General features: G+C 43.5%; 1 protein-coding gene across 7 annotated transcripts; it reads right to left on the bottom strand.

Moving 5' to 3' along the window:
* Window positions 1-4,991: 4,991 nt before the first annotated feature.
* Window positions 4,992-25,210, bottom strand: BPGM (bisphosphoglycerate mutase). 7 transcript variants are annotated; one of them, XM_010713822.3, is made up of 6 exons: window positions 25,103-25,208; window positions 24,819-24,876; window positions 24,256-24,350; window positions 19,576-19,793; window positions 17,151-17,803; window positions 4,992-8,117 (listed from the first exon to the last, which is right to left on the bottom strand). In XM_010713822.3, the coding sequence occupies exons 4-6, from the start codon at window positions 19,614-19,616 to the stop codon at window positions 7,939-7,941; spliced, it is 873 nt and encodes a 290-aa protein (XP_010712124.1). In that variant the 5' UTR covers window positions 19,617-19,793; window positions 24,256-24,350; window positions 24,819-24,876; window positions 25,103-25,208; the 3' UTR covers window positions 4,992-7,938. The 7 variants fall into 7 exon arrangements, with proteins under 7 accessions (XP_010712124.1, XP_003202521.1, XP_010712131.1 ...); XM_003202473.3 differs by lacking the exon at window positions 19,576-19,793; XM_010713829.3 differs by lacking the exon at window positions 24,256-24,350.
* Between the last annotated feature and the right edge of the window lie 1,274 nt (window positions 25,211-26,484).

Below are 26,484 nucleotides of genomic sequence, written 5' to 3'. Positions count from 1 at the left end.
AAGCGACAGGAGATTTCTGCCACAGACTGTCAGATTCTCAGGCACTTTTTGAAGAAAAAAAGGCTTAACACTGACATTACTAAACACTTGTAGGCTCTCAAAGAGCAGAAAGATTTAACAGAGCTTCACTTACGCATCCGCATTGAAACCAGAGCAAAGTACTGAAGCAAATCCCAAACTGCAACTTCTACATCCTACCAAACAAGTCCCCTCATATACTGCAGAATCTCAGCTCCAAATGAAAGCAGAACAGTCATGTAAGGCAGCAAGTTCTGAATGCCCCATTTTCACAGATGGGAGAAATAAGGGACTTGCCTGTGATGAGGCAAAGGTGAATCTACAATTTATAACATTAAATACCAAGACACCTAGTAAAGTCTCCTAATAATTCACACTAACGTGTAACCTGCTTAACACTGCGACATGAACGAAGCACATGACTGATAATATGAATTATACTTAAAATAAGTTTAGTAAAATACTGAAAAACAATTTATCCACTAATTTATATAAGGATAAAAACAGTCACAGAATCACAGAATTGTAGGGGTTGGAAGGGACCTCTAGAGATCATCAAGACCAACCCCCCTGCCAAAGCAGGTTCCCTACACCAGGTCGCACAGGTAGGCGTCCAGGCGAGACTTGAACATCTCCAGAGAAGGAGACTCCACAACCCCCCTGGGCAGCCTGTTCCAGTGCTCCGTCACCTCACCGTGAAGAAGTTCTTACGCACATTCGTGCGAAACTTCCTATGCTGCAGCTGATGTCCGTTTCCCCTCGTCCTGTCTCCACATACCACTGAAAAGAGACTGGCCTCACCGCTATGGCCGCCACACCTCAGATATTTATAAACCTGGATCAGGTCCCCTCTCAGTCTTCTTTTCTCAAGGCTAAACAGACCCAGTTCACTTAGCCTTTCTTCACAGGGGAGATGCTCCAGGCCCTTCACCATCTTTGTGGCCCTCCGCTGGACTCTTTCCAAGAGATCCCTGTCTTTTTTGTACTGGGGAGCCCAGAACTGCACACAGTACTCCAGATGAGGCCTTACCAGGGCAGAGTAGAGGGGGAGGATCACCTCCCTCGACCTGCTGGACACGCTCTTCTTAATGCACCCCAGAATGCCATTGGCCTTTTTGGCCACGAGGGCACACTGCTGGCTCATGGCCAACCTGTCGTCCACCAGGACGCCCAGGTCCCTCTCTGCAGAGCTCCTCTCCAGCAGCTCATCCCCCAGCCTGTATTGGTGCATGCAATTATTCCTCCCTAGGTGTAAGACCCTACACTTGCTTTTGTTGAACCTCATCCGGTTTCTTACTGCCCAGTCATTCCTTTTTTTGTAATCATTATTTGCCCGTTTGCCTCTGGTATTGCCAGTGCATGCTACTTAATATTAATAGAAGTCTTTTGCCTACTCTATGTGCTAACCTGTAATTGAGTTGAGATCAAGCCCATTTTGGAATCAGGGAGAATTAAAACTATGGAACGTGACAAGGACTAAAGAAACAAACAAAACTTACCTAAGAGAAAGCATGCAGTTCTTAACAAAGAGGAATGTGATCTTATATTATTAATTATCACTCTGTGTAGGTACCTCAGTTATCTGCAATACATGGATAGGGTGATAAATACTCACTCAGATCTTCTCAGAAACTTCTTATCAGCAGCTTGTGTAAAGGATTTACAGCTCACAGAAGGTATTCCTAGCTGCTTGCTGAGGAAATCACTTCAGCCAACAGCATGGAAGAAGTAACACAGAACAAGTTTTCCAGTACTGAAAGACAAGACTTCTCATGTCAGTACATCACCTAAGGTTTTCAACAAGGAAAGTAAACCTGTGAAAGTTTGTTTTATTATTGCTCAATTAAAATTGAGTATTAGTTGCTACAAAAGCTAATTAAATCTGGAATTTATTTGTGCATAAAAAAGCAAAGTATGCATTTGTCAGCATAGGTTGAAGTATGCAGCAAATGCCAAGAACAAAAATCATGTGTTTTGTGTCACACTAACATTCATTTTTCCATATTAACATGTTAGGAAAGGCAGTGACACCAGCGGCTGCAGCATAAGACTGGGAATTTGCTTTGCTGAAGTCTTTCTCTACCAGCTACACCTACAGATACAGCTTAGGTAAGTCAAGTGCACCAATGTGGTCCTTTGGAAAATGAATATAAGTGGCTGAAATGAAGTCCCAGAAACACACAGCACTTGCCAATTTTTATTTAAGACTTCGGACTTTTAGAGGGTATTTTTTTTTAAGGTTCATTGCTGAGCTTCCCTTCTCATGCAACACCAACTTCCCCCTACCTCTCCCAAGGCATGCAGAGATATATACAAGCGTTTCACTGACTAGGATTGTGGTTTCAGGCTCTAGGTGCCTGCAAACAGCCTAGTCTTGCTCTTGTTGATTTCCCTTGATAGTCCTGTGTAGCTACTGATGCGAGAGTCAAACTGATCATCATTTTGTACAAGCAACCTAGATGATGACTGCAATTTATTCCACACTTGAACTAAGGCACACCTGCACCATCTGTAACATTACAGGGCTGTGCTGGCTCAGCTAGAATACATTGCCTTTCAAGAGATACTGAGCATGTCTTGCTCCCCCTGTAAGCACGCGGGTGTGTGAAATTGCTCCTGCTTTCTTACACGCACTTACCACAATGCACGTGCTCCATCTGTTGTCCACTTGCATTTCTGCACATCCATCTATGACTGCAATCTAAAAGCAATCGCATTGCCTTTAGGGATAGTGACCGATCTTTGTGCTCGGTTGCCCATCCTTTCTTAGTCGGTGGAAAGCACATTCTGCAAAGCTACAGAACTAGCTCAGCTTGAACTACAGCATACAACAATGACCAGAGCCTGAGAAACACCTGTCAAGAAAGCAGAATTTCCAAGGTAACATCTCAGGAAAGCACCCCCCAGTTTAGAGGATGGGATTAATAGAGAACACAGTTTTCCTTTCTTTTACTGCTTTTGCTGGGTCAGGAACAAGAACACATAGCAGTTCTGGAAGTACTTCGGTCCCCCACAGTATTTGGTTGAGTTTTTTGGTCCTTAATAGCAAGAGACATAGAAGGTGGCAGTACTGCACTGCCTTGCTCTGCAAGTGCTGTGAAGAAAAAAATCAACCAAAAATTGCACTTCAGCATGTGCTGCCACTGGGCTTGCACTGCTGCTATGAAGAAAGAATTTCTCTTATCTAGCTAATACATACCAGTAGTTTTCTGCCAGACAAACAGTATGGAAATGGCTCAAGCATACATACATTCCCAAAGATGGAAGAGGCCTTTGGGGAAAAAAAAAAAAAAGTTATGTTCTGACAGATATACAACCTCTGCCAGGGGTGCTATTCGCTGCAGCTGCACCTACATTACCACTGGCAGGTCACTTCCCCCCTCCCCTTTAAAAACAGTGATCTGAAGGGATCTTCAGGCTACTTTGTTGAGCTAAGGACAACTTTTCAGCACAGTGATATCCACAGCCTGGAGTCTGCTGCCCTCCCCTGCTCTGTCAGCGTAATTTGAAGATCAAGAACAGGACCTCTTCCTTCTAAGGAGTGAGGGCACAACAGGATTGCTAAATTCTGCTCGAATATCCCCAGGAAGACCCAAGAGATGACTAATAAGGCAGTAGGAAGGAGAAGCACTTCATTCCTGTCATTGCCAGCCTGCCCAAAGGAGACAAGTTCTGTGCCATGTGAAGTTAAAGGCAAATCCCCCTTTTGTATTCAGCCCTACAATTTTGGCCACCGTAACAGAAGGAAAAGGCAGCAGCCCCTGTTTTGCACAGATAACAGGAAGGCTAGGGCTAGTTCCTCTCCAAACCTCTGCAGCTCTCACTTGAATTTGAGCGTTTCCACCACAGCTCAGAGGTTTCTCGAGCAGAAGCACTGCAACCATGCGTTCTTTATTTGCTGCTGACAAGAGTATCAGGCTGAGGAAAGACTGTAGCCAACAAAGACAGCAATTGCCACACTCTATTAACTTTGCTAACTGGCAACTTCAAACCAAGAAGACTGACACCTGGGGAGGCAGAGCTGTATTGCTTTGGCATTTAGTTTCCATCATCATAGACTGGAAAAAAAAAGCAATGCAGGTTTTGGAAACATGACTGAACATTCTGTCTCCTCAAGCTGTGCAGACTCCAAATTGACCACAGCAACTCCCTTGTGCTTTAACTTCTGAAAAAAAAGGAAGCAGGAATTAGGGCAAGCAAGCCACTCTAGGTGGGTTTTTCCCTATATAGGTAATAGTGGACAGGGCTCAAGAATCATCTGAGTTATAATTAAGACAAATTTTAAGCAAGGCGGAGCAAAGTACCAAAGCTGACTTGTGTGGGAGGCAAGGGAGTAAGAACACACCTTCAGTTAGCTAGCAATAACTAAAAAACATTCAATAGCAGTATGGAAGTGACTCAATACCATCACAAGACCAGCTTTTAAAAGGTGTTTCTTCAGTACACTTTTCATTTCAGCTATACAGCTGCATCTTCCCCATTTCCATCTGAATGTTCCTCCTTTAAGGCCTTCACTGCCTCCATTTCACATTATCTACAGTCTTCTTACTGTATTAAGATCAGCAGCAAGCAGCCCCCTGTAGGCTTGATACCAAAGCCCTTTGGAGAGTTTAGTTGGCTTCATGTTCAGAAGCCACAATTTTAAACACATCAAACAGCATTTATTACAAAAAAAGCAGATGTACAACAATGAACATTTGTTTAGCTTGTGTTCTGAAACTGAGTATGTTTAATTTGCTGTTCTTAAGTAAATGTCCTTATCATTTCAAACAGGTTTCAGCACAGTTTAGTTGCATGCAAAGATGAGGCAGTATTTGCTCTATTTTTAACCAACTGACCGCATGATATGTGATCAAGGACTGCTTGATATGAGCTCCAGAACACTGAAGGTCACAGCTTTATTTACCTATCAGCCCTAGAAAGGAAGCGAAGTGGAAGGCAGTAGAAGGAAGAAAGACAGAGACCAAGTTAAATTCCATTTCAGGTGCATTTATTGAGTTATAAAGAACCTATCAGCTCCACCATATTTACAAAAGGTTTTCAAGAGAATTCTAGAGCTACTTGCTACTGAACCACAAGTTAAAATGTGTGAGAAAATCCAAATCAACCACATCCATGATGTCAACTGTAGAGACGCTGGTTACCCTTACAAGACTTCGAGACACCGATGCATATTCAAGTATGGAGAAAAATGTTTTCCACCCACCAATTTATAAAGCCACCAGCAGCAAGATTCTCTTTCCTTCTAATGTAGTTATGCCCGAAGGCCAGACATTTTTCCTAATGCAACTGCCGAAAGCTGGTTTATTTTCAATATAAATTTAATTCATAGAACATCCATAATTACAAGGCTACTTAGAAACAAGTACTGCAAGGTGTTAAAATTCATCTTGAAGATCAAAGTCTTCAAGATGAATGAAATCTCCAGCTGGTTCCATCCAGTACTTTTGTGAGGTGGTATTGCTGCCAGATGTGCATACCAAATCCTGTCATCTTTGGAGTCACAGTCAAAGCAAATGAAGTCCAACCTCCCAGGGCACAAGCACCATTCCTGTCTCAAGAAGCACTACAGAAATAGTGCCACCTGAAAGCATTGCATTGCTTTTTCCTGACCATCCAAAGCTCCGAAAGGCTGTTTTCAGTCAATTGCATCACTTCAGGTGCAGAAACATGAATGTTCTTTATACTTACCTTTCCATTCCCCACTGCAAGCCCAGAAGAGATCAGACATCAGTGCTCTTGTGTTAGAGAGCATCTCCCAGTTCAGCTGGATTTGTTTCCACATAGATTCCACCTGTGTCTCAAGTCCTCAAGAAGTCCAACATCACAACACCACAACACCAAGAGAATATGGGCACATGATCATGCTTTCTAAGCCCACATCCTGACACGTGCTGCTACCACTGATGACATGTGGCTAGGCTTGTCTTGTTAACAAATCTAAAGTAATTTTTTTCTTGGTAATGAACATAATTGCATGTCTAGTGAAAAATCTTATCAGTGCCAGCAGTCCTCCCTCATTGCATTGACAAGTATGTTTTGTCATCAACAATGTAACTCCTCAATACCAACTATCAATTAAGACTGAGTCACTATGCACAGAAAGCTAAAAAACCATAAAGTCAAGCAGTGTCACAAATATAGTAGTAGGAAAGCTGCTAACAGGGTTTCAAAGAAAACGAGATGAATATTCTGGGTTGTACGAAGGAAAAAGAAACCTATCAGCTTTATGTTTACTACCAGCTTTATTCTTAAGAAATAACAAACAAGTAACTTTGTTCCTGTTGCAAGGGCTACTAAAACAAAACCCAAGAAAAGCCCAAGCATTGTTCATGTAAGAGAAAGTACCATCTAGTAAAAACATTTTTCACGGAGCTCCTGTCACATAAACATGAGCTGGTATCTGACCTGGAAAGACTCCTTCCAGTTTGTGTCACAAGTATAAATTGTCACACTGCTCTCCTCAGAGGAAAAGCCATTTTCACACCTACAAAATTAGCTACTAAGCTGCTCACTGCAAAAAGAAGTTACTCTAAGGTTTTTAGAAAGTGTATACTATCATACCAAAAAAAACTTATTAAATTTTTGAGATTTGTAGCTGGACCATGCTGAAAACACGTTCAGCTCAAATACTGCATACACAAGTGCTACTGATGCTGGTAATTGAGGTCAGATGTTGAATAACTGTGTCATATTTAAATTAAAGTAACAACAGCCTCAAATTCACTCTCAAATTTGAAATCATCTCAATGCTGGAACACACTACGGTACACTCACAGTTCAAGCTTAGTACCAAAGCACTAGTCACACTCAACAGGAATCAAGCTGAGTGTGAGGAGAGCTTTATAGGAAAACACTTTCAGACACTGTAGAACATCCTTCACTGCTAAGCTTGATAGTTACATGAGCTTCATTTAGTAATACACCTTACATGTCCTATGCAGCATTTCTGCCCAGAGAGGTCTACCAACAGTACCACAGCAGTATTACTGTAGAACAGATTTGTCTGTTCTTTCCAACTCAGAAAAGCTTAGAAAGAGGCTTCATATTTCCAGTTTTACTGAGGAAAAAAAAAGAAACAATTCTAACAAGTTTCTCAAATCTCTAGTACATGTTTATGTTCCAGAACTGTTAAGGTTGCTTACCGGGGCTAAGATATAATTTAAACATTGAGCAGGAAAACTTGTGCTTAGTTTGCAGTTAAAGTTTGAATTAAATCCCATTACTGCAAACCAACAAAACACAGTTGTGCAATGTTGTGCAAAGACAATGCAGAAAGAGGGATATCTTCTAGATTCCTTAAAAATTGAATGACAGTGTAATAAAAGATTGCAGTAGCTCTAACAGTCCAAGCATCTCTATAAAATTCACCTCTGGACCATGAACTGGCTTGGGGAACCTTCGAATAAGAGAAAGAAGAGTGTACAATAAAAAGTGTTTGGAAAGACTGAAAGAATTTATACAGAAAAAAAGTTGGCATGGCAGTTGATAGAAAAATCATGTCATTCTGTCAGTGAAAAACGTTGTTAATACCTGTAACAACCTGGACTTAGTAGTCCTGTAAGATGATGCTGTACATTGCTTTCTTCCCCACTAACACTAACAGATCAGGTCTAGTAAATGGCAATAACAGACCCCTTTATTTCCATTCCTGTACCACCATCAAACCTAGATCTGAGTGAGACTGCCCTGCAAGTTTCCATTACCTGAATGATGGTATTTCCTTTTGCGTATCCATAATCTCACGCTGAGATCTGAAATCCAGTTTTTGAAAGGCAGAGGGTTCACCTGCCAAACAGACTCAACAACTGCCCCTTCTAATTACTTAGTGCTTGAAATTGAGATTTTCACACAGTGCAACCTAGCAGTCATAAATAAATCACTTAACTACCACACACTTCAAAAGTAACTTTCACGATTTTACTTCTCAGCAGATTTTACTTTCCCTTGATCTTCCACTTTTTTGATGGCAGCTTGGATAGCTTCCTGATCACCCAGAAACTGGTGAGGGCCCAGAGGACGCAGATTCTCATCGAGTTCAAGAAGTACGGGCACACCAGTGGGGAGAGTAACATTCATGATGTCCTTGTCGGAGATGCCTGTCAAAGACAAAAACCCAGAGTTACAGCAATCAACAACTTCCTAATTGCTTATTTGCTCAGCCTTATTTCTGAGATTATCTGGTCTTAAAGCATTTAACAACATAATTCCAGCCTCCTTCAGCAATAGCAGCTACTCGAGGATCAATTTTCATTCCCAGCTAGACCACAACTTGGTTGGTGTTCTAAGAACAACTATAGGAGGGAATTTCCAACAACCTGAAGACAATTTCTTCATTCTTGGTAATCGCATGAACTGAAGAGGGAAAAAACTGCCCTGTATACTTTTTTTTTTTTTTAAATATAGGACACTTTAAGCATGGGTTTTCTACATCTTCCCAAATCACACACACAAAATTCATCAGGATTAGAGTCAATGTGTATTATCCCAACATGAAAAGGCCTCAGATAAGCAATCAATGCAACATCCTCTTTAAAGATACAGGATACTAAGGTTATTTTTTCTCTTAAGTTTTTTTTTTTTTATGCAACACCTTGTAACTACTGATTTTTAAGATAGTTGCAAGCAAGTAAAGAACTGTTTCCCACAACTGATTTCTAAAAAGAAGTTTAAAGACATCTTCAGTACAAGCCCTGGAATTACATACAGGATACTCATTCCTACATTAAATTGAGAAAAATGCAAAGAAAAGCAAAAAAGTCAGTTTATACAAGTTAGACTGTTTTCCTGCATTTTACACTTTATTAAGGTGCACCTATGGAGAAAATTTTACCTGTTTAAAGTACTCTGGGGCTCTAAGCTCAGCAAAATTGCTGGTTACATTTACATGAAACACACAAATTTCTATAAATGTCCAATTGAACTTTGAGACCAAAATTTAAGCAAAGCTTCTGCATAAGCTCTAAATATGTGCAGTTAAGAAGCAATGATTAAAGATTATTTCCCAAAGTGAAAATCTGCTGTTGTGAAACAGAGCAGCTTCAATAACTCATACTTAGAAAAAGTTCACTATCAAGCTTCTAAAACTATGGCACCATATGAACTAGACTAAAAAACAGGAAGGAAATTCTCTCAAGCCGGCTGACAAAACAGGTGGCTCTCAGAACAGGAGTGTAAACTTACCAGTGATTTTCACATCAAGGAGAAAAAGTAGAGCTAACACACACATAGAAAAGCAAAGTCTAGCCACTCAGCCACAGCAGTATGACATCAGGTCAAAAAAACAAAAGTAATCATGAGGTGACAATTTTATGCTGCTGCTATGAGACTACACAAACTAAACTTTTGTAGTGACCTATTCCTGTTTTGGTTGGACTGAGTAATCAGTTTAGCTGCAAATCAGCATTTCGTTTCAGAAAGGAGCAAGAAAAACAGATAAACCCTTGCAAGATGTATATACCTGTTTTGTATTGAGCGTTCAGTACAAAAAAGTCACGTACCCTGCCCGTCTAATCACTCCCTATATAAAAGGGTAAATAATTCATCTACGAGTAGAATCATAGACCTACATAAAAGCACTTAAGGAGCCTATCAAGTTTTAGAACTACACAGAAGTCAATGGGAAAAACAGAATCTGTTCACCAGGGCACAAACATTTTTCTCAAGAACTCTGGTTTGCAGAACAAGCAGTCAAGCTGTCCAAATCCTTGTTTTCAGGATTCTTACAGACCTTATCATTCAAATGTCACCACGCATCCACAGGGAATTTGGCCCTAGGAAGTGTTCTGCCCACCTCTCAAATTCAGCCTCCCAGACTAAACCATACGGATTTAAACAAAACAGATGAAGTCACACAGGAGAACTTCAGCAAACCACAGAATGTGGTCAGCAGGCAGGATATTTAAATGTTTTTTCTAAAGCAGGATTAAAGAAGTAGTTGCTGCTACATGGTTTCAGAGATGTTTTACCCTTACTACAGAACACAGTGACCACACCAATGTCAACTAGTGTTGATGTACAAAGCAGGAGGAGCACAGCCTGGGATAAACAAGTTGTAGCAAGCACTTAGTTTTCTCCTTTGAATTTGTATTTGCGGAGTGCTTTTCTTCAGAAAACAAAATGTTGATCAGACTTGTCACACAAACTCCTCAGTTGCAGGAAAAATGCCCAGAGAACACTCCTTAACAGTCTGGGAAGACAGTAAAGAGATCACTTCTTACCACTCTGGCCATTCCAAGAGTACGCTAAGCTGCTATCCAGTTACTTCATGAGCTGTAACTATAGCACAGTGACCTTTTCTTGCACTTCACCTGACCTGGACTGTGTCACAGCCACATTACATTTCATATGGGAAGAAGGGTACTAGGTTGCTGGAATCAGTCTTTCCCTGAAAAAGTTTAAAACTAAAGTCCTGCCTACTTAAAATTATAAGAACACACTGCCAAAGCATTCAGGATGCCTTCTTCAGGACACAAAACCAGTCAACCCATTCTTTAAGCAGACACTTCCCATGTTATCTCTTGAGCACCTGTTCCTTAATAGCAGCTGTACAGTAGGAAGCAATTAGATACATGATCATTATAAGAATTTTACAGAACTCAGAGAAGAAAGTGCTTTCGAAGTCATATTCAGAATTCTTTTCCAGCTCCCTTGTGCTTCATTTAATTGAACTGGATGATCAATCACAGGCTTTTTTTTTTTTAAGGTGAAATATACAGTGGGGAGACTTTCACTGGTAGACAGTCTTTTAGGATTAACTGATCAGATTTATTACAAAGTATATTTCTCCATAACACTCTGCAAGCTTGAAAAATTCACCTCTCATAGCCCATGAAGTGCTCTGAAATACCTAAACTCTGCAAAGTCCTAAACAGACAAACTCTTTAGGCTTAATTATGGGCATACAAAGCCAATTCCTGCAAGAGTTGGTTCAGCTTCTCTTCCCCTCTCACTATTCTTAAGTTTTCCTTCTGTTTATACAGTCTGAGGAACATGAGAACAACCACATTCTGAAGAGCTGTATTAAATTCTTGATAGAAAACTGGCTGTACAGCTGAGCATTGAGGGTGGCAATCAATGGTCTAAGGACAAACTGAAGGCCAGTGTATCGCAGGAGCTGGGTCCAAGCCTGCCTAACATTAGCTATCTAGATGATGGAACAGCATAACCTCACTAGTCTTGACAGTGAGGAAACTGAGAGGAGTGGCTGATATATCAGAGGGCCTTGAAGTTACCCAGAGGGATCCCAAACAGGCTAGAGAAACAGGTTAACAGGAACCTCATCAAGTTCAACATGAAGTGCAAAATCCTGCACTTACAGAGAAACAGCCCCAGGCACCAGGACATGATGGGGTGCATCAAGCTAGGAAGCAGCTCTACAGAAAGGAAGTGTGGTCCTGATGGACACCAAGTTGAATATAAGCCAGCAACATGTTCTTGATGCTAAGAGGACTGAGGGTATCCTGGACTGCATTAGGCAAAGCACTGCCAGCAGGTCAAGAAGTGATCCTTTCCCTCTACTCACGTGGTGAGGCTTCACCTAGAATCTTCCATCTGCTGCTGGGTTACCTGGCACAAGAAACATGGACATACTGGAAAGAATCCAACAAAGGGCAGCAAATACAGTTGAGAGGCTGAAGCGTTTCATCTCTACTCTAATGAAAGGAGGGAAGAGCCAGGACTGTAGTCTTGAGAACCAGAAGGCTTAGAGAATCTTAGTGTCTAAAAAACACCTGAAGGGAAGGTGCAGAGACAGAACCAGACTCCTTTCAGCGATATCCAGTCCCAGGACAAAATGCAGTGGGCACAAACTGGAGCACACAGTAGGATCCCCCTGAATACAAGGCAGCACTTCCATGCTGTGTGGAGCACTGACACAGATAGCCCAGAGATGTTGCAGAGTCTCTTCCTTGGAAATCTTCAAAGGCCACCTGGACATGGGCTCTGAGTGCCCCTGTTTGAGTAGAGCTTGGACCAGATGGATCCAGAGGGCAACACACCAACTTCAGCCATCCTGTGAACAGCTACTGAGAATAGCTACACCCCTCCTCCCTTGCATGTCAACTATACTTGAAGCCACATGATTCATCTCACAGAACACACACGATCATATACCTAAATTCAGCCACAAAGGGCTCAGACTAGAACTGCCGCTCTGTGGTCAGGATCCAAATCAGTTCCTTGTATCCCTCCCGCAAACTTAGACTAAAACATCAGTATTTTCATTAAGTTAAACACCCAGGACCAGATTTTGCCCTCCTTGAATGGATACCAGCTGCTTGCAAGCTGGCAGAGGACCTGCTTCAGTAAAATAGAAATAGGCAAAGTGTCATAATTTGGCTCTTGAACTCTACAGCATTTAATCTCACTGTGCAGATTTGAAGGCAAGAAGGAAGACGGGTGGGCTACTGCCACAGCTGCAGCATATTATCTACATCTGTTTCACCCTTATGCCTGCCAAGCTTTCCTCCTGTGTCATTACATAAACTCATCTCGATCGTGGCCTGAATTTTACAGTGGTCATTACTGAAGCCACTCCCAAATGAGATTGTGTAGGAAAACAAACCATGAATCTAAAGTACTCTGATGCAGCCAAGAAATCACAGCCTGCCATGAACTCCTGAAGATTTAATGCGCCAAGAGACATCAGATCTGCTACTATCAGCATTAGCTGTCACCTGTACAACTAGCCTGAAAAACGCCCAGAAGTCCTCAGCAGAGATTCAAGCTGTATTTCCACAGTCATTAACCTATTTCTTGCTGTTTTCACCAGTGTAGAGGCCAAGTTTGCTCATACAAAGACTCAAGCTCAAGAAAAACAGCAGAAACAGAATAGGATGAGTTAGAGGAGGATGCAAGTACATCTTTCAGCAGAAATGCTGGATCATCTCAAGCTGATTTCTTTTAACTGCCCTTGGGCACCACAATCATGTAAGTAGCATTTCCTTAAGAATATCAGCCTGCAAACACTAAAATATATGCAAACACTAAAATAATCCTACTAGGTAGTCCTCAAGAGGACTCAAGCCTGCCCCAGGAATCACAATGCACAGCTCCAGCACTTCAACTAATGGACCCACAGTAGAGCAAAAAAGAAGAGTCCTTGAGGGCACCGCTCTCCCTGCTCATCTTCCCACTCACCATCCTGCCCACAAGCACAGTTGCAGAGCTGTCCCATCTGTGACCTCAAGCAGACAAACCCAGGGTCTGGGACACCCATATCTTTCTTCAGATAGATAACCCCTGCCCTCCTGAACAACTTTTTTCCCTGACTAATTGCATGACAAGGCTCAGTGACCACCACACCATATACAAAAGATGGCATCATTTCAGCAGGAAGGGAAAGCAACAATTAGGTCTTCTGTAAGACCTTATCCAGAGGTATTTAATACCAATCTCAGAGATAAATAGTCAGAATGGAAGAAAAACTGAGCCAAAAGACAGCACAGCACCCATTATACTGCTGTCCAACAAAGCAAGCTGGACACAGCTTTTACACTAATGCTTCCTTCACAAGGAGAGTCTGCTAAGAGGGTCTCAGAAGTATCAAATAAAATAACTTGAAAGAACCACCTGTACATAGACCATGCACCCAAGAAGCTTATTTAGTAGATTCTAGCAACTGGTATTTTCACAATCAATAGGAAGTCTCAGAGTGAGGATAACAAAACAAGTCTGACACTTATTTTACACGCTCTCACTAACTTCTTGTTGCCAGTGCTTTCAGTGCAAAGACATGGTACATCATGAAAGAAAAATGCACTGTGTAAAAGGCAAGTAATAGGTCAGTCAGTGCTAGAAGTGTCACAGAACAAAAACAGTTACTGAGATCTAACAAGACACTTCCACTGGCAAACAGACAGCTGTCAGTGGAGGAAGAAAATGTTTTAAAGAACTTTTCCATCCTTAACAGCGTGAAGTGAAAGTTATTTTGTTGCTTTACCAGCTTTTAATTGTACCAGTGATCTCTAGCATTACATGGATCACCTGGAGATAAAGCAAAGTGCTCTGAAAACTCTACTCAGCACAGAGGGACAAAAGAGCAAGCTCTCAGCAGCTGCTGTTTCTCATCTGAGCACACAACAGTACCATCCAGTTTGGGTTTTAAACACTGTTTTCATCAAGATTATTGCAGTTTCACTTCTAAATCATCTCACGCAAACTGTGCTGTGGCATCCTACAGACAGACCCTACATTTGTCCTGTTGAAGTCTACTCCGAGCACTGAGAAAAGCAAAATGCAAACCTACAATCAAACCCTTGTTAGCCTGACATTCTGCTGCTCTGATTTTTTTTGTGCGTGCAAGTGGAAAACCACCATAATTCAAGCTCTTTTCACCAATTAACAACAAGGAGAGCATTCGGATTCACAGAACCACAGGCTTGTTTCAAAAGAAAAGTCTCTGATACAGGAACAGAAAATTCTGAGCAAAGTCATTAAGTTTCATTCCAAAGAAACTGAAGCTATTTCATCAGAACAAGTCGAATGAAAACATTTAGTGCCATTTAAAATTTGAGCTACAGCTTCAATTATTAACTTAGTAGTAAGACAACCAATCACTCACTTAGGAATGATGGGCATTTGAAGCCCATTTTCTCACTGCCAGAAATACCACAGCTGAGGTACAGGAGCCTAGACACTACTATGAAGCACATACTAAGCATATCATAGAAAGTTCACACAAATTAAAGCACACTACACAGTGAGTGCTACAACAACAGCAGGCTAGCAAGCTTGGAGCACTCTTACATCAGGTCCAGTTCCGGAGCAGCTCACAATTTTTTGGGAGAGAAAGAGAGAAAGTCACCACTACAGACAAGACACCTCTTCTATCCAGACGGATATATACTGGAGTTAAGGGCAAAAAAATGCAGGCTGTAATATCAGAAATCCTGCTTTGTTCAGATGTTTTATTTACATTTATACTGACAACAGCCCTTGAGGAATTCTACTCAAGTCCATCTCACAACAACAACAAAAAAATCTTGGCAGCTGTTTCAGCCTACACTGTTCTCACTGATCTCAATGCAGAGACCGTTACCTGCTGATGATGCCGTCCTCTCAAGCTCTGGTGCTTAACTGCACAAAACAGGGTTTCCACAGAAGTTGCAGTCTGCAGTATTCCCAGAGGGCTTGGGCAAGCATGGTTCAGTTTTCAGGGTGCTGGTAGAGGACACAGTGGTTGGGGATCCCTCTGCCCTTCTGTCCCTTTTACTTTAAAGGATTATGCATGCAATGGACAACTGCAAAGACATGCAGGCCCTTTGATTTCTATGGACTAGTGACACTATTTTGCTGGAAGCTTTCAGACTAGGGAAGGTGTAGATAAGAATGAACTGATGTTCACAAAACCTATACCGCATGAGCAGAAAGTAGTGGGGTCAGGGCATTACACAGGGTTTGTCTCTGAATGCCTGGTGATGGTAAGCTGCTGTTACATCCTCACACAGTACATCACACCAGATTGCCAGAGAGGATTCTTTTGGGTAATACATCATGAGAAGATCTGGGCCTGTATGTCTCTTTAAAATCCTGCTATTCCAAACCTGAGAGAAGAATCATGTGAAACAAGCAAACTGTTTCACAGCAGACAGGTTTTAGCCAAGCTGCTCCCAAATGCTGAGCTGGCTTTTAATGGCCACCTGGAAGCAGAGATGGGCCACTCTGCAGTGAGCAGAACCTGAGTGCATGTGGCCTCCCAGGAGCTGCTCAACACCTGGAAATATGGGCAGTATTGGTGGTAGGTAGACAGTTGGACTAGATGATCTTAAAGGTCTTTTTCAAACTTAATGATTCTGTGATCACACTGACCACAATCTGGCTGAACCAGCCTTCCTCCTGCATCCAAGCAATCCACACCCCAGAGTCATTGCCTCTGGGGTTCCAGAAACCACGTAGGTGTCTCATTCTCTGAGCTTCTGAATCCTACTAAAGCATCAGCAGCACTGACTGTTCCAGCAGGCCTGAATGCAAAAAGTGCATGGCAGTCAAAGCTATAGAGGTACACAAAGGATTATAGTTAGGGAAAACTGAATGGGCAAAATCTGGTCTTGCAACTGTATTTCTAACAAGGTTGCTCTTTACATGTGCAGTCACTAAATCCTATTCTACCCATGAAGAACTTATTGCAGCCTGTCTTCTAGTTCAGAATTGCTTGTATTAGATGTCATGTCATTATAGAGAGGTGAGAGGGAAAACTAGCAATGACTTAACAGCAAGCTGCATCTTTTCCAGGTCCCAGATAATCAACCAACTAGCTCAGCTGTTGACTGGTAGGCATTTTTGATACATGGAAATAACACAGCAAAAGCTTTAGCAAGTACCTACCCTCTACAGAACCCTATGTCACAGCAGCTTTTTTAAGTAAAGAATCAGCATTAAGCCTCAAATGTAGTCACAAATGTCTCCCACAACCAAAGACAGCTTATTCTTCCACACATTACAGCACTGTTTGTTTAATAAACAGATTGTGACTTCAACTCTGACAAAACAGCTGAGTAAATGCAAAAAAATAAAACAGTGAAAGAGGTTGTACCTAGACTAACTAGAAAATTTAGCTTGAATACACTTGTTTAAACGAGCACTAGAAAGCTAAGGGAAAGAAAGGGAAAGCATCTGCTGTTGCTGTTGGTCCCTCACCCTTCGAGGAGATCCAGAATGCTGGAGTCTGTGAAAATCACAAATCCGAAGAGCTCAGACAACCCACAGCTGCTTATCAGTTGGGAAAGATATTATCTATATTATTCACTGAAACAGGTTGCCCAAGGAGGTTGTGGATGCCTCATCCCTGGAGACATTCAAGACCAGGCTGGATGTGGCTCTGGGCAGCCTGGTCCGGTGGTTGGCAACCCTGCACATAGCAGGGGGGCTGAAACTAGATGATATGATGGTCTTTTTCAATACAGGCCATTCTATGACTCTTTTATGAAGAATTTAGTGCTCCTCAGCTACAATAAGCCAACTGATCCTTTTACCCCACTCTTTGATTTCTGCTCCAACAGGCCAAAATTCCTTTGTAGGGCACAGACATTTAACATTACATTGTTCAGATGAGCAACACATGCTATAGATCAAGATGCAAAACTTCACACAGGTGAGTAAGAAGAGAAGATGACAAAGAGGAAGAGCCTTACCTTCCAAATGCTTGAGCAGTGCCCTGCTGCTGTTGCCGTGAGCAGATATAAGGATCATTTTACCACTTCTGAGTTCTGGCACTATCTTTTCATTCCAATAGGGAAGGAGTCTATCAAGAACATCTTTTAGACTTTCAGCCTTTGGAAGGTTATCCTGAGAGACATCAGTGAATTTGTATCGACGGTCATTGTATATCTCTTCATAGTAGGGATGTGATTCAGTTATGGGAGGTGGAGTAACATCATAGCTTCTCCTCCATATTTTCACTTGCTCTTCTCCATGATTCAGAGCCATTTCTGCTCTGTTGAGACCAATCAATGCACCATAGTGGCGTTCATTCAGTCTCCAAGAACTCTGAATGGGGACCCATTCCTGGCCCATTTCTTCCAGGACCAGCCATGCAGTCTGGATGGAGCGGCTGAGTACAGAGGTGAAGACAAGGTCGAACTCAAAGCCCAGAGCTTTAAGCTGTCTGCCACAATTTTGAGCTTCTTTTATTCCATCACTGCTCAGTTTCTGATCCACCCAGCTGCAGAAGCGATTCTCCTTGTTCCAGGCTCCTTCCCCATGCCTCAGGAGAACAAGCTTGTACTTAGTCATTTTGGTTGCAGCTTGGCACAGATGACTGGTCTGGCATCTAACAATGAGGCATCTGGGCAAAAAGGAGACATACAAACACAACCCACATACATTACTACTTGTAATGCATTATGACAGCAAAGAGCAGACAGCTACCAGGATCAAAACAACCAAAGCAGCATGAGTCTACTAAATATGTTTTCACCTGAGAGGTATTCTGTATTTCAATTTCTTTCCATCCTCAAACATACGGAAAAACCATTCTTCACCTAGCTGGTTGGGACAAGCCCACCTAACCAATTAATTAGTGGTAGCTAGCACAGAATTACAGAATCCTAGTGGTTGGAAGGGACCTCTGGAGATCATCCAGCCCAACCCTAATTTGCACAAGCTATTCCTGTCTACAGATGTCCTTTAAATGCTTAAGGAGAACCTCAGTCAAATTAGTGGTTCCCAACCATGAAGCAGCCCTCGCTCTGAGTGGTAACTCATTACAGCATTAGAGGTAAAGATATCACCAGCCTGGTCTAGTGGTTGGCAACCCTGCACCATAGCAGGGGGTTGATCACTGCAGTCTTTTACAAACCAGGCCATTCTATGATTCTATGACACAGAGCTCCCAAGCTTGTAAGAGAGGCCCACATCACCTCTAATGATATGCAGGCACTAGACAGTAATCGAGTCTGTGCCAGAGCAATCAGAAAGACCCACCACAGAACTGGAATTTGCAATACACAACTTTATTAGCTGTATCAAATGAAATTTGACTATAATTACACTCTTTTTAACTTGTTTCCTCACACTCTCCCCTTACTCCTCTTTATGACAATCTGTTTCATTCTTCTTCAGACAACCACTGCCTCCTCATCCACCACCATTCCTCCACACTTGTATCAAAAACAATTCTGAGATGCAATGCACAACTATTCATATCATAGAATTCAGAACTGATCTTACAGAGTATTTCATCCCCCTGCCTGACGTTAAAGCCATTTTCCCTTTTTGTTCTTATAAGCTAGGATTAATGTTTTTATTTTTGCTGTAAGTACACATGGCATATCTTCTGAACTCATTAAATACAGCTATGCATCTGTAAGTCTAGGCAGCATCTATCTTCTCCAGTTGAAGATGGAAAATGAGCACTGGGTTGTCCTCAGTCTGCACTGGACTAAACACTCAAACTCTTCCAGTGCAGCCAAACATATTCTAGGCAACTGTGTGACATCTGAGAAGTCCATCCAAGGGCACTACAGTTCTGGAAGCCCCACACGTTCACCCTGACCCAAGATACCACAGAATATACAGGACAGAAAATGGGGAAAAAATACAACACTGCTCTCACTGGAAGATTGCAGTATTATCACTGGGTACTAGATTAGAAAGTTGGACTAGATGATCCTAGTGGTCTTTTCCAACCTCTAAGAGTCTGCTCTCAAAACCAGTCTGAGGACTGATTTCTGTACACAGAACTTAGTATTTCCAGAACTTAAATGTTTATGGGAACTTGTATTATCTGAAATCAGTTGGAGATGCTTCAATCCAAGAGTCTCAAGTTTGGTCCCCCTAAATATGAGATTTATAGTACAGGTTAGATCCACACACTCCAGATTTTGGGAAGCATCCACCACATCAGTATTCATTTTTACAAAACAGACATTTATTTAAAAGCATAGACTTTTCAGGAGTATACATTCCACCTCTGTGTCTGGGAAGCACATGCAAGATGAGGTGATCTGAGATAGCAAGCACAGCTTCACCAAGGACAGACCATGCCTCACCAAGCCGGTAGCCTACAATGGAGATACAGCAGCAGTGGACAAAGGAAGAGCAACTGATGTTATCTACCTGGATTTCTGCAAAGCCTTTGATATGATCCCACACCACATCCTTATCTCTAAATTGGAGAGAGAAGTGTGGACTATTCAGTGGGTAAGGAATTGTTCAGATGGTCACAGCCAGAAGATTGCAGTCAGCATCTCTATGTCCAGGTGGAGGCTGGTGATGAGTGGTGTCCCCCAGGGAACAGTCATGGGACCGGTGCTTTTACCATCTTTATCAAAGACCTAGACAGTGAGATCAAGTGTACCCTCAGCAAGTTTGCAGATGACATTAAGCTGAGAGGTGCAGCTGATGCAACAAAATGAAGGGATGCCACCCAAAGGGACACAAACAAGCTTGAGAAGTGGACTTATATAAACCTGATGAGGTTCGAGGCCAAGTCCGAAGTGCTACACCTGGATCAGAGCAATCCCAGATATGTTTATAGACTGGGAAAAGAACTCACTGAGAGTCAGCCACCTCACCTTCTCTAATCCCCTCTCCTCTCTCTCCCAGGAGCAGAGAAGAACGAGGTCTACGAGGTCTCGGCCTCCTCCAAAATGAGTAACTCCTAGATTCCTTCACCACTCCTTATTAAATCTTGTTTCCTGATCCTCTCACTTCTCTGCACACATCCAAACTCACTAATACACTCCTTTGCAGCAAGGAGCACAGAACTAAATGTTTCAAGGTGTGGTCTCTCAAGTGTCAAGTACAGAAGGGAAAAAGTTACTAGTTACTGTCCTGCTGGCCACACTATTTCTGATGCAGGCCAGGATATAATCAGCAGTCTCAGTCAAACACACCACTGGCTCATGTTCCATTGGCTGTCAATCAGCAACCCCGGGTCATTTGCTGGGGGCAATTTTCCATCTACCTTCCCCTAGTCTATACCACTGCATGGAGTTATGACCCATGCAGGACCTGTGTTCAACTTCACACGCTTGCATGCAGTCCTTTTATCCAACCTACATAGACCCCTCTCCAAGTCAGATCAACAGTCCTGCCTTAGCACTGACTGCAAGCTTAGCTGACATGCACTCAATACTCTCCATTCAGATAAGTGATAAGAGTGTTAAACAAAAATCAGCTCCCATACTGATCTCTGGTGAGCATCACTGGTGATCAGCCACCAGTTGGATTTAATTTCTCTCACTCTTTGGGCCTGGCCATTCAGTCAGTTCTTCACCCAACCCATACACCTGCCACGAGCAGACAGTTTCTCCAGGAGAATACAGAGGCAAATGGTGTCAACACTATACTACAATCCAGGTAAACACCCACAGCCTCATCTACTAAACAGATCACCTTTCATGGAAGGAGATCAGGTTAGTCAGGCAGGACCTGCTCTTCCTAAATCCACATTGACTGCTTCTGATCACTAAGTTGTCCCACACATGCCATGTGATAGCATTCAAGATGATCTGTTCCATAACCTTCCCTGTACTGAGGCCAGATTGACAGGCCTGCATCCTGGATCCTTTTTCCCAGAACTCTTGCAGATCAGAGTCACATTCAACATCCAGTCAACTGGGACCTCCCCAGCTACCCAGGACCAATGGTAAGTTACTGCATGTACTTTGGGTGAGCACCTCCACCAACTCCTTCAGTTGGAATCCCATCCAGACCTGTAGGCTTAAGAACATTCAAAAGATATAGTAGGTCACCCCTTTGGATTACAGGGACTTCATTTCACTCTGTCAATTTTCCAACTCAGGGGGCTGGGTACCCTGCAAACAACTGACCTTAAAAATACTGAGGCAACAAATGCATTAAGTATCCCAACCTTATATTTCATTACTGCATTTCCTCTCACATCCAATAAGTAATCAAAATTCTCTTTAATCTTCCTTTTGCTGATGACATATTTACAGAATCACTTAATCTTCTTTAACTGCACTAGTCAAATTGAATTCCAGCTGGGCTTTGGCCCTTACAATTTCATCTCCGCACAGCTTGACAACAGCTCTATAGTTTCCTGCTCTTTCTTCCACAGTTCATAAAACTTTCCACCTTGAATTCCCAAACAAGTTCTATTCAGCTAGGCCAGACTTCCCTCCCACCAGCTTGACTTTCAGTGCATTTGGGATTGCCCTGCTTCTGCACTTCCACAATTTCTTTCTTGAAAAAGGTCCAGCTTCCCTGGACTCCTTCTCCTTTCTGAACCACTTCCAAGGGACTTCTGTCAATCAGGTGTCCAAACAGGCTGAAAATTCCCTCTAGAAATTCAGTGCAAGAGTTCTGCTAACTATCTTTCTTCACCAAGGATCATTTCATGATCACTGCGCCTGAGGCAGCCTCCAACCATCACATAATCTGCAAGTCCTTCCTTGTTCCCAAACAACAGATGACTTCCCTAGGGAGCTCACTCATCACCTGCATCATCCACACATTCCAAGAATCCCCTAGACCCTTCTTCCTTGTATTGCATTACCAGCAGTCGTGAGAACAAGGGCTAGCAATCATAAGACTTCTACCTGTTTACAGAACATTGCATCTACCTTTCCATCTTGCCTGGATGGTCTATGATAGACCCTCACTATAATATCAGCCATACTGGCTTTTACTCTGAAACACTCAATCCTTTCACCAGCATCACTCAGCTCCACACAGCCAAAGTACTCCCTAATACATAGGGCTACCCCACCTCAGCTCCTTCCCTAACTCTCTTGAAGAGCCCAAATAACATCTATCCCAGCACTCCAGGCATACGAGCCATCCCACCATGTCTCACTGAGGCCAATTATATCATAGCCCTGAGATTTAACTAAGATTTCCAATCTTTTTTTTCCCCCCCAAGTCATATGATTTGTGTAGAAGCACATAAGCTGGGTTCCCAATGAAACTATTTTGTCAAATGAAGTAGCTGGAATTTCTTTGTGTTACTCCTCTGGTGTTTCCCTGAAGACCTCTGACCTCTCTCCCAGCCCTGGGCACCTGCTGCTGGCACTGGCATCAAACCAGTCAGTCCAGTGGACTGAGTTCTCCTATCTCAGCAGCTTTAGTTTAAAGCTCTCTTCATCGGTTTGACAAGCCTGTAACCAAAGATGCTCTCCATCTCCTCTGACAGACAGACCCCATCAGTTCCCAGCAAACCAGGTTTATCAGAGTCCTAAAGTATAAATTAAAAAAAAAAAATCTAGCAGGCTAGGTTAGCAAAAGGGCATCTCTTATCCCCACAGGATAAAGTCCCCTACTGTTGTCACCCATTGCTGTTTCTTGTTTGGACAGGTCACTATATGGGGGACAGATCAAGTTGACTTAGTCAACACCTACTTCTCCCCTGACACACCAGGTCCTTCATCCACAGTCCAGCAGTTCTGGGGCACCTCACACAATACAGAAAGCCTCTTCCTCCTGCTGGTCCTTGCTGTAAAACTTAGATTTGTGTTTTCTACTTCACTGTCTTCCGTTTGGTCTTGAGGGGAAGTTTCTGGCTGTGAGTTCATGGCAGAACACACATGGAACCACCTGCCTCTCTCCTTGTCTTTCCTGACAGCACACTTTTATCACCACTTCTTGCAGCTCAGCCATCTGCTGCAGGAAGTCCTCCACCTGGGCACACCTTTTGCAGGCATGTTCAGTAGGTGGAGGAGACAACCCAGTTGGAGCTGCAATCTTTAATATGAGCACCCAATATCCCATCTCAGCAACTACAACCACACAAACTCCAGCAAACAATCAGGGTACACAAAAACTGCCACACCCTTCTTGTACCTGTTCGCCATCACTAGCACTTCCCAGAGCTGCCTTTTCTAGAGTTGCTGTTGGCTACCCAAGCCTCATCAGTTTCTTGCAAGAGCTGGCAGCTTCTGATCTCACTGCTACCCAGGGACTTCCACAGCTCAGGAAACCACCCTGCACACCACAGTCTACTACTTGGCAAATTGACCAGCTCCACAACAGGATGCCTTGCCATGTGACGGAAGACTCTCACAAGGACACTACACAACAGCTCCCTCAGCTGTAACTTCTGACCACTGCTACTGCTTAGCTTTACAAAACCTGAGGATTGCTAGAGTTTCACCTGCACAAAAACAACCAGTAAATACTATGGACAATCTTCTGTGATCTCACAGAAAAAGCAGCATCTCAGATGAAATCCTTTGTACATTTTGCTTACTACTCACAATGATCAGCGGCGGGTTCTGCAAAGACATCAACTGTGAGGATTTAGTTGTTACATTCCTGTCACATCAGATAGACTATTGAACTACACTGTAAGATATCAAGTTTGCAAGAAGGAGCATCAGATGGCACTTCCATCCAGAGTCAAAGTACTTTTTTCAATGTCCCATTGACATAATTAAAAATTATGATGCATTCACTATGAACTACAACATAAAATATAGACACAAAAAAGTTCATTCTCTACAAATACACCACTTTTCAGATCAACAATTGTCCACAGGAACAAATTAAGTCATTCACAAGGCTACCTTAAGACCCAGTGCAAAAAACAAGATCCAACAATAGAGGTGCACCTGTTCACACATGCTCCTATTCAGGTACTTGGGCCTAAAACCTAATATCATCTGGGGACAATAAACTCCAGTTCAGCTGTACAAAAAACTAAGCAAAACCACCACTCTGAAACAAGTTTAGAGAGAACTGGCAGTCACCAGGTTGTTTAAAATATCAGACTACTTACAGAGCATTTAAATGAAAAGCCTCAGAACAACAACACATGGAAACAATCCTACTCACCTTCCCTATGGCAAAGGAACAACCTACACAAATCCCAGCAGAGACTTGAAAGCTACTCTTTCCACACAGAGCACCAGGAGCTCTCGGTTAGTTACCTGCAGGAAGGGAACAAACACCAAATGCTCACACACGAAGACCACAAGTGCAAATGGTTACACTGATCATAATTTGCTTTCAGAGCTGGAAGAAAGCAGAGCACACGTCCCTTGCACAAACTGGGAAAGCTACCCATTTCCCTCTCCCAAAAAGATGCAAATGAACAACTCCTGCAATTCCAACAAAGGAAAGTTATTTGTCTCCTAATGCCCCAGGACATCATTTGCTCCCCAAGATTCGTTTAGACTGCAATTACTGCAGATCTACTGTGCAGAAAACTACTAGAAACTCCAGGACTCGCCGAAGGATGCAGGCAGCAGACCAGGGCCAAACATAACACAGAGGCAGCACTATGGAGACCTAGTTCTGCACATCACAGTAGAGCTAGCTGCTCAGGACGACTTCTCATCTCGGCAGAGCAACCAGCCCAGCAAAGCTTTAAGTTCTAGCTTCCACGACAAGCTCACCTGGCTCGATCCCTTTACAAAGCCGCCCAGACGCGATGCAGCTGTCTCCGGGCCTCCCCTAAGAAAACAGAGGGTCACCAGAGCGCTGCTCCCCGCCCCACCCGCACACCGTGCCTCGCCGCCTTCCTCTCACAGCCCCCCTCCCCGTCACGGCCAAGGGGCGGCCGGGCCCCCACACCCTCCCGCCGGTTGCTATCCCCGGACTGCCCCCACCGCACAACCCGTTATCCGCCCTCCCCCCCGTGTCTCCATCAAATCAGCGGCCGCAATCCTAGCGGCCTCACCCGGAGGGCGACAGCAGGCCGCGGCCCGTCCACGACGCTACAGCTGTATCCCGAACCCGACCCGCATCCCACGACAGCCTTCTCCCGCCGCCGGAAAGCCAGCGTCCCCCGAGCCGCCTAATAAACCCCCGGCGTCCGCGCGCCCGTGACGCCTGAGCTGAAGCGGAGGATATGATTGGCCGCCATGAAGGATGAGCACCTTCGGGAGCCAATGGAACTGCGGCTGCGGGCGAATGGGCGGGCACCGCAGCTTGGCGCCGGCCGGAAGCAGGGACAGCTCGAAGGGCGGGGGGTTGCTTTGCTTTGTGGTTGCTTTGCTTCGCGCTTCACAGATGTGTGGTGTCGTTCTGAGCGTGGTGCTGGCGCGGCTGGTGGGTTCTGTAAGGGCACGAACCACAGGCACCAGAAACGGCAGTTCCAGAGCCAGCACTACCAACACCTTACGTGCTCAGATGCTGTCACAAGTAGGGGTCACCAGGCTGCAACCTGAGCCCCAGCCAGGCTGCAGTGGCCAGTCAATACAATCATCTCCAATAGTCTTCAAGCAAGTGTACCTGCTTGCTTGAAGCGTGTTTTGTTAGCGTGGCAAAAGCAGCCAAACAACTTGATTTCAGGCTCCAAGTCCTAGCCGCGTCCTGTTCAGAGCTCTCAGACAGCTCCGCTCTTCTGGCAGCTATTATCTAGCAGGCCAGCTGGCAGTGTTTTTTAGGGTCTCTGCTCTGGAACCCTTCCAGGCCGTAGCAGATGCTTTTTAGCTGGAATGTTTATAGTTGAAGCAGTCTAGGAAACTCCCTTCCTCAGCACGTAAGCTTCTGCTTGGGCAGCAGCGCAACTGCATCGCTCTGAAGGACGGCCAGGAGCCAAGCAAAGCAGCACAAAAGAAAACAGAATGGAGGGAGGAAAGGCAGATTAATGGCTGATGAGAACTGTGGCCAACGGGAGCATTCTCTGCTGATGATGCTCTATGCCCTTGGTACATTTTCTTACAATAGTTCCTTTGTTTAAAGCAGATCCAGTGTTGCCACAAAACCCTAGTAACTTTCAGAACACCCTGAGCTCATTGCTTAGCACTACTTGATATATGAGCTGCCTTCCTTAATAATTCCATCTTCAAAAGAAGCTCCTGTAATCAAAATCCTCATACTTTATAATAACACTGAAAACTCTCCAAAACTTCCTCTTAGGTGTTTTCCTACTGCATGAATTTGTGTATTCCCTCCTCAACTGTGCCCCTCCCTTCCATCCTTGGAACATGCCCATTCCCTCTGCCCCACAAATGTGTGGCCATGGAAACTCCTCCCTTTTTTGGATGCACATACACTCAGGCTGTTTTCAACGCTCTGACTGTTTTTCCTCTGCAAAAGTTCTAGATGCTCTCTTCT

Source organism: Meleagris gallopavo, chromosome 1 (assembly GCF_000146605.3).
Source record: "Meleagris gallopavo isolate NT-WF06-2002-E0010 breed Aviagen turkey brand Nicholas breeding stock chromosome 1, Turkey_5.1, whole genome shotgun sequence".
Lineage (NCBI taxonomy): Eukaryota > Metazoa > Chordata > Aves > Galliformes > Phasianidae > Meleagris > Meleagris gallopavo.
This window is presented reverse-complemented; position numbering and strand designations above follow the sequence as displayed.